At 39.9% G+C, this 18,903-nt stretch overlaps 3 protein-coding genes across 3 annotated transcripts in view; 1 reads left to right on the forward strand and 2 right to left on the reverse strand.

The window, feature by feature from the left end:
- Positions 1–2,377, reverse strand: part of LOC140945615 (arf-GAP with SH3 domain, ANK repeat and PH domain-containing protein 2-like) — a 29,705-nt gene extending 27,328 nt beyond the window's left edge. Inside the window, exon 1 of the mRNA XM_073394629.1 lies at positions 2,144–2,377. Coding sequence (XP_073250730.1) covers positions 2,144–2,269 — 126 coding nt within the window. The 5' untranslated portion in view covers positions 2,270–2,377. The remainder of the gene's footprint in view (positions 1–2,143) is intronic.
- Positions 1–18,903, forward strand: part of LOC140945339 (uncharacterized) — a 554,440-nt gene that overhangs the window by 182,972 nt on the left and 352,565 nt on the right. The gene's annotated exons all lie outside the window — the stretch shown is intronic.
- On the reverse strand, positions 7,453–12,674 carry LOC140945633 (tribbles homolog 2-like). Its single transcript, XM_073394656.1, has 2 exons — positions 11,740–12,674; positions 7,453–8,475 (listed from the first exon to the last, which is right to left on the reverse strand). The coding sequence occupies exons 1-2, from the start codon at positions 12,258–12,260 to the stop codon at positions 8,010–8,012; spliced, it is 987 nt and encodes a 328-aa protein (XP_073250757.1). The 5' UTR covers positions 12,261–12,674; the 3' UTR covers positions 7,453–8,009.

Here is an 18,903-nt window from a genome sequence, read left to right on the forward strand (position 1 = left end):
GTTCAAAACTCTGCTGTAATAGACTAGGGGAAACATGACTCAAGGTTAATTATGTAAACACTGATTTACATCATCAGTATGGCAATTTTTCTTTCTTTAAGGTGCAGACGAAATGTCCCAAGTGGTGAGGAGCAAGGAAAGACGGCTCTATTCATGAGCTTGCCAATATTTAGTTTATATCTAAGTTAAACAATCCATTGCTTGACAGCTCAGTATATTTTGGCACTGTTGAGAGCTGGAACCAGTTGCATAGACACGACATAAATTAAGGACAAGGGAGAGGATCTTGAGTAGAGCAACCAGGAACTCAGCAAGCAGCCCAGCTTGCCTTCTCATATATTAATAAGACAAAACTTTTACGAGAAAACCTTTGTAGGCATGAGCCAAACCAGCCTAGTTTAGTGGGCTAGCCGGGCATAATGAGCTGGCTTAACTTATACATGTATAAACAGGCCCAAAGAGTTCTGGTACCCCTGCACTATTGAGGAGGAGTAATCAAGGCTGTGCTCTAAAAAAATTCAGCAGAGCCCAGTGCTCTGAAACTATGAAAAACTAGCATGCTAAGCATAGGATTTCTATGAAAAAACAAGATTCCCTAGTCACCCAAGAGCAAAGGTAAGGTGACAGGAACCACTGGGTACAACTAGAGTGCAGCCTTGATGATGGTAATTATGGTGGTTGAGGAAAACAAGAGCAATGCATGACATGTGGACTGATTAAAATCAAACACAAGGAATTTACCAACCAAAACATAGTTATGGATTGAAGAAAATTGGCTACTTCCTCTACTATTGCATTTGAAACTGGTATTCAGCATAAAGAAATGCTGTTTATAAAACTGTATTAAATGCAAAAATTCTGTTTAACCCCTTGGCTACCAAGGACGTATAATTTTATTAAGTAAAATCCAATTAGTGGTCTATTGCATCATAAATGCTGCGTTCTGATTAGTTGAGCTACTACTGGGATATATATTATAGCCCACTAGTAGTGAAAAGTGCTGGCTTTGAAAACCAAAACGTTGGCAGCTGAATCGCGTTTTGCTAGCTAAATTTGTTTTGCCTTGATATTTTTGACCAACTAGTTGGATTTTACTAAAACAGTTATCCCTCTCACCCTCATGGGCTATTGACTAAGAGCCCATTCAGGATTGAGGAATAATTGTTAAATACATCCTGTGTGAGGTCACTCAGCAACCCAGGACATAATATACGTCTTCCGACATATGAAATCACCAAAAGTCAGGTAGTTCGAGTTGCCTGAAGAAATGAACTCTGGTCGTTGAGAAAGGTCTGGCCAGTTGCTGGGTGTATTTGGCTCTGGTAGGCGAGGAGTTAACAATGACAAAGTGCAATACAAGGAACAAAGATTTTTGGAAACCCAAAAAACAGGGTCAGATTCTTAACGTTACTAAAACTATTAAAATGGAGAAAAAAGAGGGATGGCCTAGTATTTTCAAATTAATTGCCTTAGACATAAAAGTTTAATCAGATTCAGAGTCTATTAAAATCTTCAGTCTCAACCTTTTGAGAAATATTTAAATGGAAACTGGAAAATGAAAACTGCTTATATAATACAGACAACAATGCAGGGAACAAATGCAAAACATTTTTGGATTTACAGCTCCAAAATATTCCTTTGCCAGTTACCGGTAGTAGAGGACAGTACAATAGAATTAAAGAAATATTTCGTCAACGTGACCATAACAAAAAGTTTACTATCCTAAACAAGATTTATCACTTGTCAAATTCAAATAAACTTATATTATAAGCTTACATGTTTCACACAAGTTTCATATTTCTTCAAACTTAACTACATTATCAGCGAAACCTAGCCATACAGCTGTTGCTTAAAATTCTACATTATATATAAACGAATTCCAAAGAGGACAAAGAAATCCAAGCTTATTGGAAATCGTTTTCCGCGAAACCTGCCATGTTTATAAATAACATTGGTGATCATAGAATATATCAATTATCGTAATTAAAAATCGAACCTTATTAGATCTAAACACCTAAATCCGCTGTTATTAACACTAACCGCCAACGATCAAGCACTTTAGTTCCTTATTATGCAGCATAACATTCAACAATCAACAAAAATCGAGTAAGTACCTAATGAAAAGTGAAAACAAAATGCTCACCTCCTCTAGCGATCCGACAGTGTTTCGACATAAGCTCATTGTTGATATGAAATTGGAGGTCGTCGGGGACGAAACGTCCTCCCTAGCTTCGTCGAGGAAGCTTCTAACGCTTATTTTCTCAGGCATGGTTGATGTTTTTGCTAAGGGATCTGTTCTAACAACTCATTTCGGGAGCATTTTTACGGCGAACTTCCGAGGATTTCGATCGAAAGGTTCCGGCGAATTACGCGGTTAGTGTCCAGGCCCAAACTGCCGGTCACTCCTACCACATACTAAACCACACCGACCGGTCACGTACCGCATGATGATATTCCGACCAACCCAAACAAGGATCGAAGATTTACGACCAGGAACAGGAAAACATGAGCTCTCGTGTCAGGGGAAATAATACTTACTCATTATCGGAAGGATCTGCTGATTTGAAAAAGAATACTAAAGCTTCTTTTCGTTACAGGTACTTCCTTTTGGTCTCTCTTAAGCGCACGAAACGCGGAACAAGGGTAGCAAGTATTTGAAAATCTCAACTGATAATTCTCCCGAGCCGAGCACAGCGAGCAGACATGTTCCGCCACGTTGCTCTATCCATCTTTGTAGTTTTGATTTCTGAAACTTATCCCAGACAATTGCCCCTCTTCAGGCCCCGGTTGTTTAAAAGTTGGATAGCGCTATCCACCGGATAAATCGCTATCCGCGCGCAGCGGATGAGTACGAAGACCAATTGCGTTATCCACTAGAGAGGGATTTATCCAGTGGATAGCGTTATCCACCTCTTAAGCAACTGGCCCCAGGTTGTTAGGGTGAAGAATCTTCTTCCGTGGTTTGCAGTTCCTCTTGCCGGTTCCCGAGGCATGCGCACAACTTTGCGTTGCAGGCGTAGACAGGGGAGGGGGAGGGAGGGAAAAGGATGAGGGGATTGGGAGAAAAGTCCCCACGGCAAGAACATTGAGAAAACTTGCAAGAAAATGAAGAACAACCGTAAAAAAAAAAAAACAAAACAAAGAGTATCAAATATTTTTCCGATTTTCAGCTTGCAAGACAAGACTTTTTCCAGTCAGCCCCGGTGCAGTGGAAGATTTGCTTCAAAATCGAAATATTAGGCAAATGCATATTCTCAATAAACAGAGAGAATGACCGTTAATTTTTTTTTCGAATAAATGTTTTTCGTCATCACTGTTGTTCATATTTCTTATATGTATTTTAGGAAAATAGCTTTTTTACAAAGAATTTTTTTCATCTACCTTTGTCTTTTTGTTTTCATTTTTTTTTCTGGCCAAAGCATCTCATTTGCATGGGCGTTTATCATTATCGGCTAGTTCAGTTTTTGAACATAACCTTAAACTATCAAACTGAATTTCCAACTCAGCAATGCGTTCATAGTATTTATATAGAGTAACGACTTGCCGTCTTTTCATTAAACCCCTGCCCAAAACAAAAGGAAAACTCAATTGGTTTCTGTCTTTTCTCCCTTGTGGATTATGCTTAATTTTGACCGAGAAGGCCTGGGGAGACGCGGCGTTGACAACCTTCTCTTTTACATTCAACATTATATATATTGGCCCGGCCAGTTGTTCAAAAGCGGCATAGCGCAATCCAGCAGGCAAATCAATATCTAGGGGATAAGTACTAGGGAAACCAATTTCACTACCCACTTGATAGAGAAATTTCATTCTGTTCTGATAGCGTTCATTATCCTTGCACCTTAAACAAATGGGGTCAGATATACATGACAAGTTCTTACTAAATTGATATTAACATTGTATCAGTTATATCAGAATATTACTCGATCTAGCCCATGCATTTCTAACATCTTATGACCTCTCTTAGTATCACTCTTGAAATTCTTTGCTGGGGTCATTCACAAATGGACAACATATCTTGTTTGGTCAAGAGCGTCCAATGAGCAATATCAATAACGGACAATATCAGTTATCTATTCGTGATCATTAGCGGTGGAAAAAATAAAAATCTCTTAACCCCCAAATAGACCACTAGACCACTACTACTATAGAGGCCGCGCCGCAGCTCGAAAACTGGACGAAAAAATGAATTTGCTCCTTGCAAATATGCCGCAAATTTGTAAAAACAGAGGAGTAAATGTGGGGCAAAGATGGTGAATGTCACATTTGCATACCAAAAAATAGGGGGTGTAAATAACTAGGAAAATGTGGCATTTACCATCTTTGCCCAGATTTACTCCTCAGTTTTTGTAAATGTGTGGCATTTTTGCGAGGAGGAAACTAAGTGTGCAAATCCATTTTTCGTCCAGCTTCGTCCAGTGGGACAGTTTCCCATTTGTTCATGCCCCGAAGAGATGCAAGGCAGTGGGAAAGACCTAGATTATAGACGGGTTCTATGCCTTTTTTTAATACTGGCAAAAGCTGCTTCATCCTCTCTTGATACTGGTAATTTTTATCCGACAGCCGGTGAATGACGAAAAAAATTAGAGTGCTGTTTATACATACTTTTTTCGGTTCAACCCCATGCTCTATTGATGAAATGGCATTAATCCTGTTAACTAATTGTAAAAGTAGGCGGATAAACTTCTAATCTGCATTCCCACCTTGTAAAAGAAGTTAAAGCTGGTAATTAAAATACTTTGTAAGGTGGGGTTCTGAAATCTAAAAAGAATCTAAAACCCCAAATTAATCGGGGCGTGTGGCAGTTTTCAGCTAATTAATCATGCTAATCACAAATATCAGAAAAACCTTCTCTTTGCATAAGTCCGAGGGTAAACATGTTTGGACCGCGGTGACAATATCAAAATGCCCTGAATTCAACTCACCAATATCAGTAAACGATTATATACCTTTTAACCATCACCAGAACTTGCTCCTGTAAAACTCTGCCTTCTCTTTGGTTCATGGGAGTGAAAAACAAGAATTTATTAAATGCTAAGCAAAAAATAGTACTGTGAAATAAGTTAAACTAAATGACAAATACAAAGTGAAAAGGAGATCTCAAAAACCTAAAACGGTTCACATGGGTGATTGTGCGACCATCCCTTAGCGCTTTTTGGTGTGAGCCGCGCTGTTCGCGCATTGTTGCCCCCTGCTTGACCCCCGCATGCGCCCTAACTGAAACGTCGAACGAAAATACGAAGATTAATACTGGGTGCCGTCGACGGTCTACAAATAGAGAAGATCAGATAATTTCAATCAAACCGGTTTTTTTTGCTTCTTTTCGTCAAGAAGTCTTAAAAACTAAGCCGACACTATAAGAATCTTTTCGTTACTTTTCCTTCTTATTTTAATCAAGTTGTAATTTTCTAAAGTTGTATCTATAAAGGTGATAAAGTTCCGTGCAAACGGACGCAACATTGTTGGATATTACATGTTGCGTCCCTTTACAACCATTTTGCATGTTGTTGCGTGTTGTTGTTAGTTTTTGCGGCAAAGTTTGAAATCGGTCAAACGGACACATTAACTCCCAACTCTTAAAGTTGAAAAAGGAAAAGAAAATCTTGATTTTGTGTTCACGTCCTCGATCGATAAAACTTAAATTTAGTCTGCCAAAGGCGGTCACGGTAGAGAAATGTAGAAATCCAAAAAAGTGTAATGCACCTGCAGAGTTGTTGTTTTGCTTTTAAAACCTACTTTTTTATGTTCTTTTTTACGTAGAGATGTTTTTGTTAGCCTGCAAAACAGGCTTTGTCTTGTTGTTGTCGTTTTACTTTGTTTTTTTTTCTATACCCGGTGGCTCCTGGCGAAAAAATTGGCGTCCGTTCTGGTGTGCAGTGGAGGCCTCAGGTAAGAAGGAAGCCTTCGATCTGACTTTTTATTCCAGGTGTCACATTTTCTATGGCACTGGGACGAGGATGTGATCAGTTTTAAAACACAATTGACGACGCCGATAAATCCGTTAGTAGAACTCCGCGGAATGTGTTCCTGACTTCTACATTATTTGCCTTCCCTTCCCATGCACTATTTCGTTTTCAAAGTATCAAAAGTATCAACGAGAGTTGACGATTCGGACCTGTTTCAGTGCCCTCATAAATGAGAACGAGCCCGATCTCTCCTGTGTTGGGTGGCTAACGGATGTAAACTAAATTATAATTCTATCCAGTTCCTCCAGGGGCGGATCTAGGGGGAGGGTGCAGGGGGTGCGCACCCCCCCCCCCCCCCGAGATGACCTGCGGTTTTCTAATACAACTGGTGTTCTGCAAAAAAAAAACTATGTGGTTTGTTGGTGTTAGAGTAGAGCAAGAGACGAGTGCACCCCCCCCCCCCCTCTAAAAAATCCTGGATCCGCCTCTGTCTTCTTCTCCAGGTCTTTTAGTAGTGTTTTGCCTTAGTTTTTTCTTTTGTCGGATCTGAAAGCCAACATCGTTTGTGTTTACGTTGTTTCATCACAAGCGTCACTAAAAGAGGAAAATAACAGGAAATACCAACGAAAGAAAAGATGTAAAGAAAGACCTTCTCGCCCACTCCCTTGCCTCTATGTTACACGCCCTCAAACCACTCGCCGTATTAATCACTTTCATTTGTTTTCTAATAATGACCTACTTTGCGACACAGGAAACATGTACGCCCCCACTCTGACTCATTGTATGCAGTATATGTTGCCTTGGCATCTGGATTTAACAGCTGGGGCCGCTACATCACAGGACGAAACACATTCTAGTTTTTGTTAAGTCCTGGGGGTGATCTACATAAATTTTCTTCACCTTCTGCAGTGGTGAGAGCTCTCACCTCCCACTAAAGTGGCCCGGGTTCAAATCCCGGCGTCGACACCATAAGCAGGCTGATTTTGCTGTTGGTTCTCTCCCTTTCTCCGAGGGGTTTTTCTCCGGGTACTCCGGTTTTCCCCCCTTCCTCAAAGACCAACATTCCCAAGTTCCGATTCACCTCTAATATGATTATTTAGTTACACATTAATCAAGACCAAAGGTAACGAGATTTCATAAAATAATAATTAATCACTCCTCAAATTCTCTCAGCCAATTCTTGAAAGGAAATATAAGATAAGTCTGGAGAATTTTTTGGTTTGTGGGCGCTAGTTTCACAGACGAGGCTTCTTGCATCCCTTGTAACTTCAAGTGTAGGCAAGGGATAACGGCATCTTAGGACGACGACTGTACCAGAGTGGTTCTTACTGTAAGCGAATCTCAGATGTGTGGAGTTCGAAAGCGACGTGGCAGGGAGAAACGCGTAAAGCCATGCAGGCATACAGCAGCAATAACAAAATAATGTTCATTGCACTGAGAGGGTGCTTTTATGAGTCGAGGTAGTATTCACTCGGACAAATCATTCAAATGCAGAGTTCACGTGGTAACACTGGAAGCTATTTAGAGAAAAGAGAGACAACGTTCATATTTTTCTCACACTTTAATCGCAACAATAAACCATGACTGCAGCACAGTAAAATGTTGAGACTTCTCGTTCAACAAACGCCAACCATACGCCTTGCAATTCACAAGGCAGCTAGCAAAAATTCCCCCTTTCTTGACACACGGAGCCAAAAATCAGCAGTTGTTGCTGTTTTTTCTCCCGACTCAGCACAAAAAAAATTATCTCTAAATGGAAAATATACAAGTCCGAAAAATTTCCTAAAATAAGATTATCTTGAAGGCAAATATCGCTGTCAAGAAAGCTAAAAATTCACAAACAAGCCAACTGCACGATGTTCTTCTTGTCACAGCGGGCGTCAAACAAAGCCAAGCGTTCCGGTCTCGGTAAAACGACCCGCCAGAAGAAGAGGAACTCCATACAGTCTCCAAACTAGCAATAACTTTAAAAGTTAAAAATTAAGCCAATAAATTATCTGCGTTTAGACATAATTTTCTCTTCAGACTCGTCTCTACAGCGAAGACGAAGTCATATATATGTACAGTAGAATTTAAATAATCTGCTATAAAGGCGAGACAGACTCAAACGAAGAACGACGGTGTGTCGTCCGCGGCGAGGTCTGGTACCGTTTGGTCTGCAAGCTTCTGATCTATTTTACAAGGACTAGTGATATGAAAACTAGACATAAACCATGGATGCTCGAGAATTTCCCTGGCAGCGAGTCTCTCGGTTGGTTCTCGCCGCATCATGGACCGAATAAGACATTTAGCTTTGGATGAAATCGTGTCCGGAATGGTAAAATGTCCGCGCCGAATTTTCGTGAAGAGCACACTGGGCTCAGTGTCGTGAAATGGGTAACGACCCACAAGCATTGTATACAGCATGACACCCAGACTCCAGATATCCGCTGCTTTGCCTGAATAGCCTCCACTCGCTTGTAAGATTTCTGGACTAACGTACGCTGGACAGCCATGCTTGTCTTCAAGCGTATCATCTTGTCCGTCAAGAGGGAACGCGTCTTCTAAACCCTCGAGTTTCACGCTAGTTCTGATGAGAAAGAAGTAAAAAATTTGCTTGTTAATACATGAACAAAAGCCCATAACTTTCTTAAAAGTTAAGCTCGTTTTCAGCAAAAGCAGGTCTGACAGTCTACTCCAAAAGACGTTTTTCGCGGCTTTTCCAACCAAAGCTCATTGCGCGGTGCTTTTCTGTTAATAGATGAGACTATTCGTTGCGATTCTGTTTACTTTCACATCACAGAACGTCTCTCTTTATTTGTTGTAAATTAACCTTTATTGTACGAAATTTCGATCTTGCGTTGCGCGCTGAGTCACCTTAAGACACACAAAAGCGGCAAAACCTAACAAAGAACAATGGCATGGCTCCAGCGCGCCGGCGAGCCCCCCACGTGCCTACTTTTCGCACGTAAAAATCAAGGCGAACCTTAAAAAGCTTATCCGAAAAATCAAGGGAAAGCACTTTTAAAGTTAATTTTCTATAAAAGCGAGCAACCTAGGTCGACAGCTTGTGTTTTTTTTTTTTTTTTTTCTCTTTCGATAAAGATGTGTAAACGAAAATAAGCAGACAAAGGATCGACCCGAAAGCCCGTTAACCTCCAACGTCTATCGACAGTGTTTCAATTAGTTTCCAACATATGACGGTCAATATATGAAAAAATACATTTATTTCCCAAAAGGAAACCAAAATAAACTCTTTTATGATTTTTTTTTCAGTATACTTAACGAAGATCTTTCGCAATAGGAAAGATGGATTTGAAAACTTATAGTGTTGTTGTTGCAAGAATTTCCAAAAGGCCAAAATAAGGCGGAGACTAGGTGAAAATGATGCCTAAAAACCACGTGTAATGATCGACTTATTCCATCAATATGACATTCCCTCAAGAAGTGCTGGTGTTACTTAAAAACACGAGACCGCTAACTGCTAATACATTTCAGTAGTAAACAAAAGACACTTCCACATATGATAAACTGATGTTCCAAAGATCGAATCCAATTTCTTTGTCGGGTTGTTCTTTCTACGCTTTTAACATTTGCTTCTACCAGGAAACAAAATGAACGATACAATTTCGTATATAAACCTGCCTCTTTTCGTTCGCTTATCTGATTTTTTGGGGTGTTCTTTGAGTTATTTATGAATTAAAAACCATAGCTAGATTTCGAAATTTAACCCCATTAGGGATATACTTGACGAAACGCAAAAGCATCGAAAATTCCAAGGGGGTTCGTTTTTCAAAGACTCAAAAATTATTTAATTCACCTCTTTCCTTTTGAGTATAGTTTTTTCTTCCCCATTGCGAAATTTCGGTTAAAAGCATTCCACCTGAACAGCTGCCTTACAATGAGGTATAAAGCCCAAGTTTAATTGTCACATGGACCAGAAGAGGCATAATAAATTTCTTATTCCTTGTCCTGAAAGCAACAGTATACGTTTGGAGAAAACAAAAGGTGGCGTGACTTCAGATTGTTCATTTCGATCGAACAGGTAATCAAAGGGCTCAATACTTACATTAACAACCACGATATCATTATCCAAATTACTTGTGAAACTGTTTCAAGAACGCGAATTTTCATTGTCACCGCCTCGAAACGTACGATCGTACCTTTTTTTTGCCTAACAAAAGTTTTTTCTCAGTTCCGTCTTAAAATGAAAGGAACAGGGCAATTATTTCTTGCAGCTGTATTTAGACTGGCCCCTCTCCTTTTATTTTTCCTTCCGTCTGTCGATAAAAGCTTACTGCCAGCGTACAATTAGCGCAAAAAAGCAAAGTCGAAAGGAAGCGAAAGAACGAGCGTCATGTCACGGAAATGAAACTGAAACACCTCGGATAGACAAAATGGCAGCCTTTGTTTTAAGGTATACAGATCAACTCGAGGTGGTCTATAAAGCCATATGGTGATCAGAAATTTTATCCTTCACACAAGCGATTTTTAATTCACTTTTTTAAAGAAGCACTTAAGGACAAGGACAAATATATATACATTTCCCTACCAATATATCGAGGAAATCTCGGCCAATTTCAAGGGTTATTAAAAGTAAACCGCTTAAACTAGAATGGAAAGAAAGTTGGCTATAAATGAGATTACGGCTAAGAATCAAAGAATTGTCAACACGAGCGATCGTCTTTTGAAAACCAAAACAATCAATAGGCAATCGTTGAAACACGCCGTAGGTTAAGGAATAAAAGCGTGCAACTTAATTGTTTTCCACAATGAATTGCTTTGTCGTTCAAATAACGGCATGTCTCGAGAAGAAAGCACAAAGGCCGTATCGCGATTCCACGTGGCTAGCCGGCCCCCTTGAAAAATCTGCAACGTTCCAAGATTTGAAATTGCCACGTGTAGGATGATTTCATCTGCCAGCGACTCAAAACTACCACAACATTAACTCCCAAATTAAATCCGATTCATAGAAAGTAGAGGATTTTTCCCGAAAGCTAATAAAATTAATAGCATTTCCTTTGATGAACCAATGATATGTTCGCGCAGTGTAGGTGAACGGGTTGAAGATTAAAATTCCCGCCGCAGACACCCGCCATTTCCGGAACAGGACAAGGAGGAGGGAGTGACAAAAAAAAAAGGCGACGACTAAATTATGTTTCATCGGAAAAGACCTAAGTCCTGTTCGTTCTGCCATCATTGTACGTTGATTTCTATTGATCCCACAAGGACACGCTTTGGCTTCGAATGACGAAAGCCACGGAAATGATAATACTTCAACCCACACAAAATTATCATAATTTTTCGCATCTAACAGTGTCTCCAAATAATCTGCTTTAATTTCACCCTCGGATCGAAAAGATTTCTTTTTAAATTTGACCAGTTTTCAATTATTCGTGGCTAAAACTACGCCACGAATAAATTTCATACATTCCAAGTGCAGGTGCCTACAAAACACTGCGAACCGGAAATGGACACAAATTCACGAAACAGTATTTTGATGAAACAAGGCAGATTTCTAAGCTTTTGTCACGGTCATGATCGGCTGCAATACTTTTCAAAGACAGTCTCTGGCTTTTAAGAGAAATACCAGAAATAAAACACTGAACGAGAAAATGAGGAGAAGAGAAATTCAACAACAAAATTTTTGCACTACAAAACCGTACCCGTCCATAGGCCACGCTACAAGACAGTTCACACAATCCTGCCACGAGGAGGACCTCGCGAAATTGAACAATACTGAATAGCCTAAGCAACAGAGCACATGGAAAATAAGACATAAAATCAAGCTGTAAGCAACAAAGGCATCTGAAAGACTGGCTGTTAACAGACCACAAAAAAATATCGCGCTTACCTCTCAGAATTTTGAAACACAAACTTCCTCAATTTTAAGTCGCGTAAGACAACACCCGAGTCGTGACAATGAGCAACAGAACTGACAATCTGGCGAAATAATTTGCTGGCCTCTTCTTCCTTTAGTCTGCGTTTTGTTCTGACATACGAGTGCAGATCCCCAAAAGATCGCTCAAAAAATACATAAGCGTACGAGTCACTGACCAAAATTTCGATAATCTTGTTGATGCCGTCGTGAGGTGGCAGATGAAACATCGGCGCAAGCGTCTCCCGGAATTTATTCACGTCTATTATCTTGCAAGCAAGTTCTGTTTTCGTCTCGGTATCCACTGCTTTGTATAAAGCACTTCCACCGGGTCGTTCCAATAAAAGATATTTTCCGACCTTGCATATCTGCGGTAAATCATTTGTCCGCTTCGTTGCTTGATGCGTTATAGTCAAGTTTGGTAATGGCGTAGATTCAATATTTGTTTTGGATGCATTGCGCTGATACGGATGGTAGCGAATCGTCGAAGAGTTCATTTAAAGGAACAGAATTTTTCTTTCAAATTAACTCTCTACCCGTGAGACGAATACAGAGAAATCGAGCCAACCAAATCAACAGAATGCGTCGATGTACAACTCAACTTGTATTCCGTTTTTGCCAACTAAGAGCTATGACGTTGCACGAAAGTGGCGAAGTGATGGCGTAAGTCAGCTTGTAACGCGACAATAATTTCGATCGAAAGTCGCCCGTTTCACTTTAAATTCTACCCTCACAGATGGTTTGATTCGCTAGAAGGCCCGTCCGGCCTTCCTCTAGCAATCAAGGTAGAAAGCAACAGCCATGATGTTCTAATACTCAACTTATTTCGACGTTGAAGTTTCGCAAGAAAAATTATTTCTGAGGACACATCAGTTCGGACTGACGCAATGAAGGCTCTGTGTTTTGCGGTCCTAACAGGCCCACCTCTCCAAATAAGGAGCTGTTTCGTCATCGTTAGGTCATCTGATGCAATTAACGGTCTATGATTCGCTGAAAAGACAAAGGCTATTGCAACTAAAAACGAAACCTTTCCGTCCTATTTCCTTCAAAATTTGCATATTCGTGCGGCGGCACATTTTGCGCTCTACTCGACACCGTCATATGGTCAATAAATTGCATCATTAGCTTGAAAACACCACGTAGCAGAACGCTGGAAAAAAAATATCCCGTTCGGCTATTTGATATCTGTATATTTTCGCGAATACGTTTGCTGACGAACAATTTTCGTGTCACAAGACTCGTGCGTGAGAAAAGGGATATCTTTTCCTCATGACGAATTGTTTCCGAAGTCGCTTAACAATGCATCAAAGGTGAACACCGAATTTCGCTAATGGGGCTGCAGTTGATGACTCACAGCAGCGATAATCCTTGTGATTTACCGGTCGAAGAGAATGACTTTTTGTAAATGACGAAATATACAAATTATAATAGTTGAAAATAATTCCAAAGGCTTTTTATTATTGTTTTGCCTTCAAGTAGAAACTGTCATTGTAGCCAATAGCTGTCTCTTGAATTTCAACAAATAGGACTTTCCTTTCACTGGTACAAAAACAAGACAAAATCTCTTTCCAGACTTAAAAAAACTCGTCGAGAAAGTTGTGATTAATCGCGCTGCCATGGCAACCGATACTGCTAAGGTTGAGTTCGTGCCCTCGTGACAGAGGGCGGCGAAATAGAATTAGAAATGTTCTGGTGAAATAAGGCATTGGTAGGCATCTACAGAACTTTTCTTGCCATCATAATATATGTTTAACGCCAAGTAATGGACAAGCCGTGCATTGGTAGCGTACGGAAAACGCCAAATTTAAAAATATAGATTTTTGGAATAGGAAATAGCAAATTTATGTGTCATGACATAGTCAAACAAATAACGAAATAAATTATAATTGTAAAATGATAAAAGTTTTCTATGATCGTTTTCGAAAGAAAGAGAATAAAAACTTATGTTCAAAAGAGGATTATTACGTTCGAGCGAGAGTTGTTATCAGAGTGGACGGCCTGAAATGGACGGGGGAAATAAGATCATTCAACCACTCATTTCAGTAGGGTCTGTGGCCGAGTGAACCTCAAGGGGCTAACCTTCTAGTTGCGTCTGAGATTTTTTTAAATTTTGAGTTAACGAATAAAAATCGCGTCGGTGGGATTTAAATACAGTTCAAATACCGCTACAAGTTGATTCAGATCGTTTTGTCAACGGTATGGTTATATTTAGGTATGAATGCCGGTGTTGATCAAGAATAGAATAAAAAACTGAACAGCCAATTTATGGACACGACGGAACGTGTTTAGAAAACTATTGACATTAATGACTGAATTGCATCTAAGATTTACAGGATATGCCGCTTTCTATTCAACAGCCGGAAAGAATTAACCTTATCTCACTAGCCATTATAACAGGCAAACTTTTAATATGTACACCACCCCGGCATGCGAGAGAAGCTTCTAGAGTCAACAACATCTCCAAGAACTTACACCCGGAAGGCCTTTATATTTTCGATTCACAACACGCACAGTTCTGTGATCTACTAGAACAATTTTAGGATTTGCATGCGATATGATATATTTTGCTCCAACCGCGGCACTCTGTGAATTTGGCAAATCCGTGTAGGACTAAATTTCGATCTTCACATAATTGCGGTTGGCCAGCGGTGGCACTGATCCCATTTCTCGTCTCTCTGGCATTCATCATCACTCGCACTGTGAACTTTCTCTACAGTTAAAAAGTTGCAAAACGTTACGTAATTAAATTAAGGGGAGATAAAATATGACCCGAGAAGGAACCCACCAAATGAACTACGATAATTGGAACTGTATTGGAGCCAGCTGTAATTTTGCTACGAGTTATGGGAAAAATGAAACGGAGTACAATATCATGAACAACTTTCAACCTGTTCAAACTTGAACTGCGGTTTTGTGGTCAATATTCGTAGGCATTCTCCAAAGCTGAGTATGTGACACATAAGCCTTTTAAAATGCACGTACCATCGATCGGACACTGCCTTAGTGCTTAACCCGCCCTTACTGGGGGCCCCGGTATAAACCGGAGTGAGCAACTCCCACACGAGGTCCGATATGCCCCTTACTCCGCCTTAATTGTCCGCCGCATATAGGTTCCATATCTCTCTGTATGTTTAGAATCGTCAATATAAGGTTACTACCTCCCTCTGTACCCATCTAGCAGGGGCACCCAACGAGGATATAGTTCAAAACCACTTAACATAGCATTGTTGAACGTATTTTAGTATTCAAACGGTAGATATAGGCATATTTTTATCCCCTAAAAACTTTTCATCTGTTCGGATTTCCTAGCTGAAAATCTAGTGATCCGAAAATTATAGGGATAAAAACTTACCTTCTCGAAAATTTCAGCCAGAAAAAGGCTCCCGAAAATTCTAGGTGGCCTTTTTTAGGGTCAAAATCCGTTAAAAATGAGTAATTATACCATTTTGTAGATGTTCGAAAATCCTAGGAGAGGCAGGCAAGCAAGAAATTTTATAACAAATGCTCCGAAAATTCTAGATCTCAAATCGTCTTCCGAACAGATATTTTCCCGAAAATTGCCGTTGGGTGCCCCTGATCTGGGGTTTGTAACCTGGTGTATCAAAATGGAATCAGGGATAAGGGCAAAAAAGTAGGGCGGAATCAGGGATCACAGCACCGGGCTGGGATCAAATTTCAGGTTCGATGGTCAAATGCGCTTTTCGACTATTCGGGTGCACCCAACGTCAAAACCCGGAAAATATCTGTTCGGAAGACGATTTGAGATCTAGAATTTTCGGAACATTTGTTGTAAAATTTCTTGCTTGCCTGCCTCTCCTAGGATTCTCGAACATCTAAAAAAATGGAATAATTGCCCATCTTTAACGGATTTTTACCCTAAAAAGGTCACCTAGAATTTTCTCGAGCCTTTTTTCTGGCTGAAATTTTCGAAAGGTAAGTTTTGATCCCTATAATTTTCGGATCACTAGACTTTCAGCTAGGAAATCCATACAGATGAAAAATTTTTAAAGGAAAAAAAATATGCCTATATGTACCGTCTAAATACTAAAATACGTTTAACAATGCTATGTTTAAGTGGTTTTGAACTGTATTCTCGTTGGGTGCCCCTGACTATTTAGAAGGTTCTGAATGGTCTCGACGAACCGATGCAGTTCTTATATAAATATGACAATTCGTTAACCCCGAAATCTTGAAAATATATAAGGACTTAGTATTATCGTTCATTTTCGATCTTCAATTAGTAAACAAAAACGTGACGGGATCTCCGGCCTCAGCTTTAATCAGCTGTTAGATTGTAAGGGAACATCAGCATAACATAAATTTCGAGTGCGTGCCAACTAGACGAACTAAATTAGAGCTTATTGGGTTGTTGTAAGCACGCAGTTCAGTAAATATTGAACGACGATTTTAAAATAAATTTTCTTTGAGTTCCGGATGTCACTTTATAGTTTTACTCGCCTGTGCTGCCTGTGCTGATTATCGTGCTATTGTTATTTAGGCGTTAATTAATCCCACATCGTCATTCCTAACAGGTGCAGTCATCGTATACATGCATACTACAGCTTGTTCACAGCTCTATTTTATCTTTAGACTTGTCGAACGCGCGTATGTATAAAACTCCGGGTATTAATAGACCACCCCAAACGCAAGGGCCGTTGGGTTGAGGAAAGGGGCACTCGTTCTCGAGCTCGCTGGCACTTTGCAGGGTCTTTAGCGCTATCGAATTTTCGAAAGAAAAATAAAGAAAAACGTCCGATTCATGGACAGGCTACTTGTCTACCGAAGGGCAAAATTTATTAACTTATCTATAAAGCAAAGATCTGTGTTGAAATTTGAAAACAAATTGACCGGCATTTATAACATTTAGCTGGTCAAAACATAAGAATAAAGTTACTCGCACAGTAAACCTCAAAATACCCCCCACAAATCGGCCCTTTGTGGCTCTCTTGCTCATTAGCTGTTTTGTTGGAATATTGGCTGTTGTAATATACAACTACAATAGCCATTAGAGAGGCGGTTTTTCAAATGACAAAGGAATTAACCCTCAGCGGAAAATACACGTGCTTACAATTTTGCTCTGTGGGCGGAGGGGTTCCTTTACGTACACCCGATTTGACAGTGATTTGAGATAGAAGCCAGTGCAGCGTAAATAAATAGCGAGTGACACTTTACACGAAATAGTGCATCTTGCCATGCATATTATGTCGGCGGAGTCTTCAACCCGTTTCCTTCGAGAACTTTTCAGCGTCTTATAGAACGATTTTTTTTAAGTGTTTGTAACAGGATCGAATAATTCAAACTTGCTTCTAGAAAGTGGTAAACTATTTAACTTATCACTAAGACTGAAAGTAATATAGAACCCCGGTTACTCGAACTCAGAAGGGAAACGAAAAACAGTTCGAGTTAGCGATAGACTGCAAAACAGTCGGGTTTTTTTGTCAAAATCAGTAAAGAAATCGGTACAGCGCGCGCGCTAGCCTCACGGTAGGGTGCGTGAGGCGAGAGAAAAAAATCAGTCTCGCTCTCTGTTTTCAGCCTCGTTCCAGACCTTATGTCAGGGGCACCCAACGACATTTTTCGGAAAATATCTGTTCGGAAGACGATTTGAGATCTAGAATTTTCGGAACATTTGTTGTAAAATTTTTCGCTTGCCTGCCTCTCCTAGGATTTCGAACATCTAAAAACTACTATAATTGCCCATTTTTAACGGATTTTTTCCCTTAAAAGGTCAACAAGAATTTTCGGGAGTCTTTTTCTGGCTGAAATTTTCGAAAAGGTAAGTTTTGATCCCTATAATTTTCGGATCACTAGACCTTCAGCTAGGAAATCCGAACAGGTGAAAAAATTTTAGGGGATAAAAATATGCCTATATCTACCGTTTAAATACTAAAATACGTTTAACAATGCTATGTTTAAGTGGTTTTGAACTACATTCTCGTTGGGTGCCCCTGTTATGTTTGACTGCTCTCGCGTACTTGAATTCGCAAAAATACGGACTGTTTTGTAGCCTAAGTTAGCGAGGGTTTGAGTCATCGGGGTCGATTGCAAAATTCAATTTGCCAGGTTAAAATTGATTGTTACTGATTTTTCAGCACTTGAGCGAGTGCAGTGCAAGTGTAACTTATAATTTCACCAAAACCTAGGTCAAAAACGTAACGTGATTAGGCATTTTTTAATGATAAAAAGTGATCTTTTCGTTGCACCAAGAGAGAATGATCTCATTTTCTCTGGTTGCACCAATTAAAATCAAATTGCTGTAGTGTTGACCAGAGTTCAGATTTAGTGTTTTTACCCTTATTATACAACAAGAAGAGCTCCGAGACAGCTAATGGGGTGGCCGAGTGGAGTTACAAGAACCAGGAATTCGAGTTACCGGGGTTAATTTCAGTGAATTTTTGATCACTCGGAAAGGAAACTTAGTTCGAGTTATAGCGGGGAATTTGAGTTATCAGAGTTCGAAGTAGGCGAGTAAAAAATTACTGAAAAGTGTTGTGAAATCTAAGGGATTGGAATTAGTTCCAGTTAGCGGGGCGAGCTCGAGTTATTTGCTGAGTTCGAGTTATCCGCTGAGTCCGAGTTATCGACGTTCTACTGTATCAATACACTTTTAGGATATCGGCATCATTTGCACGTCTTGTTAGGAGATTAGAGAAGAGACAGTCCTAAAAATAATAAAAGCATCAATTCATAAATAAATGTGTATAATAATAATACCACTGAGAACAACTTTGCGATACCTGCTAACTTTTAGTTTACTGTAGAAACCATGAAATCTAAGAAATTATGTGACCACTGACGTTTTCCGGTTTTATCCTCTCTCCTTTTTCCTTCGATGAGTCTATTTTCGAGCTTGTCGGAACTATAAAAACTCGCGTTTCGGTCTTATTCCGGTCAAATGGCTGCAATTTTTGGTGCTACTTTCTCAAGAACACAGCTACAATTTCCGGCGGACAGAACTACATGAGAAAGTTTTTTCGTTTTTGCGCCCCAGCTTGTAAAACAAACATATATAGCTTGCGTAGTAGTTAGCGGGATTGTTGTGCCCGGCGTAATTTAATTCTTGGTGGCGGAGCACGCAAAACGAGCGGCGAGGCCTCGAGACTTTGCTCTCAATCTTTTACGCGGCTCCGCACTCGACCG

Source organism: Porites lutea, chromosome 8, assembly GCF_958299795.1.
Source record: "Porites lutea chromosome 8, jaPorLute2.1, whole genome shotgun sequence".
Lineage (NCBI taxonomy): Eukaryota > Metazoa > Cnidaria > Anthozoa > Scleractinia > Poritidae > Porites > Porites lutea.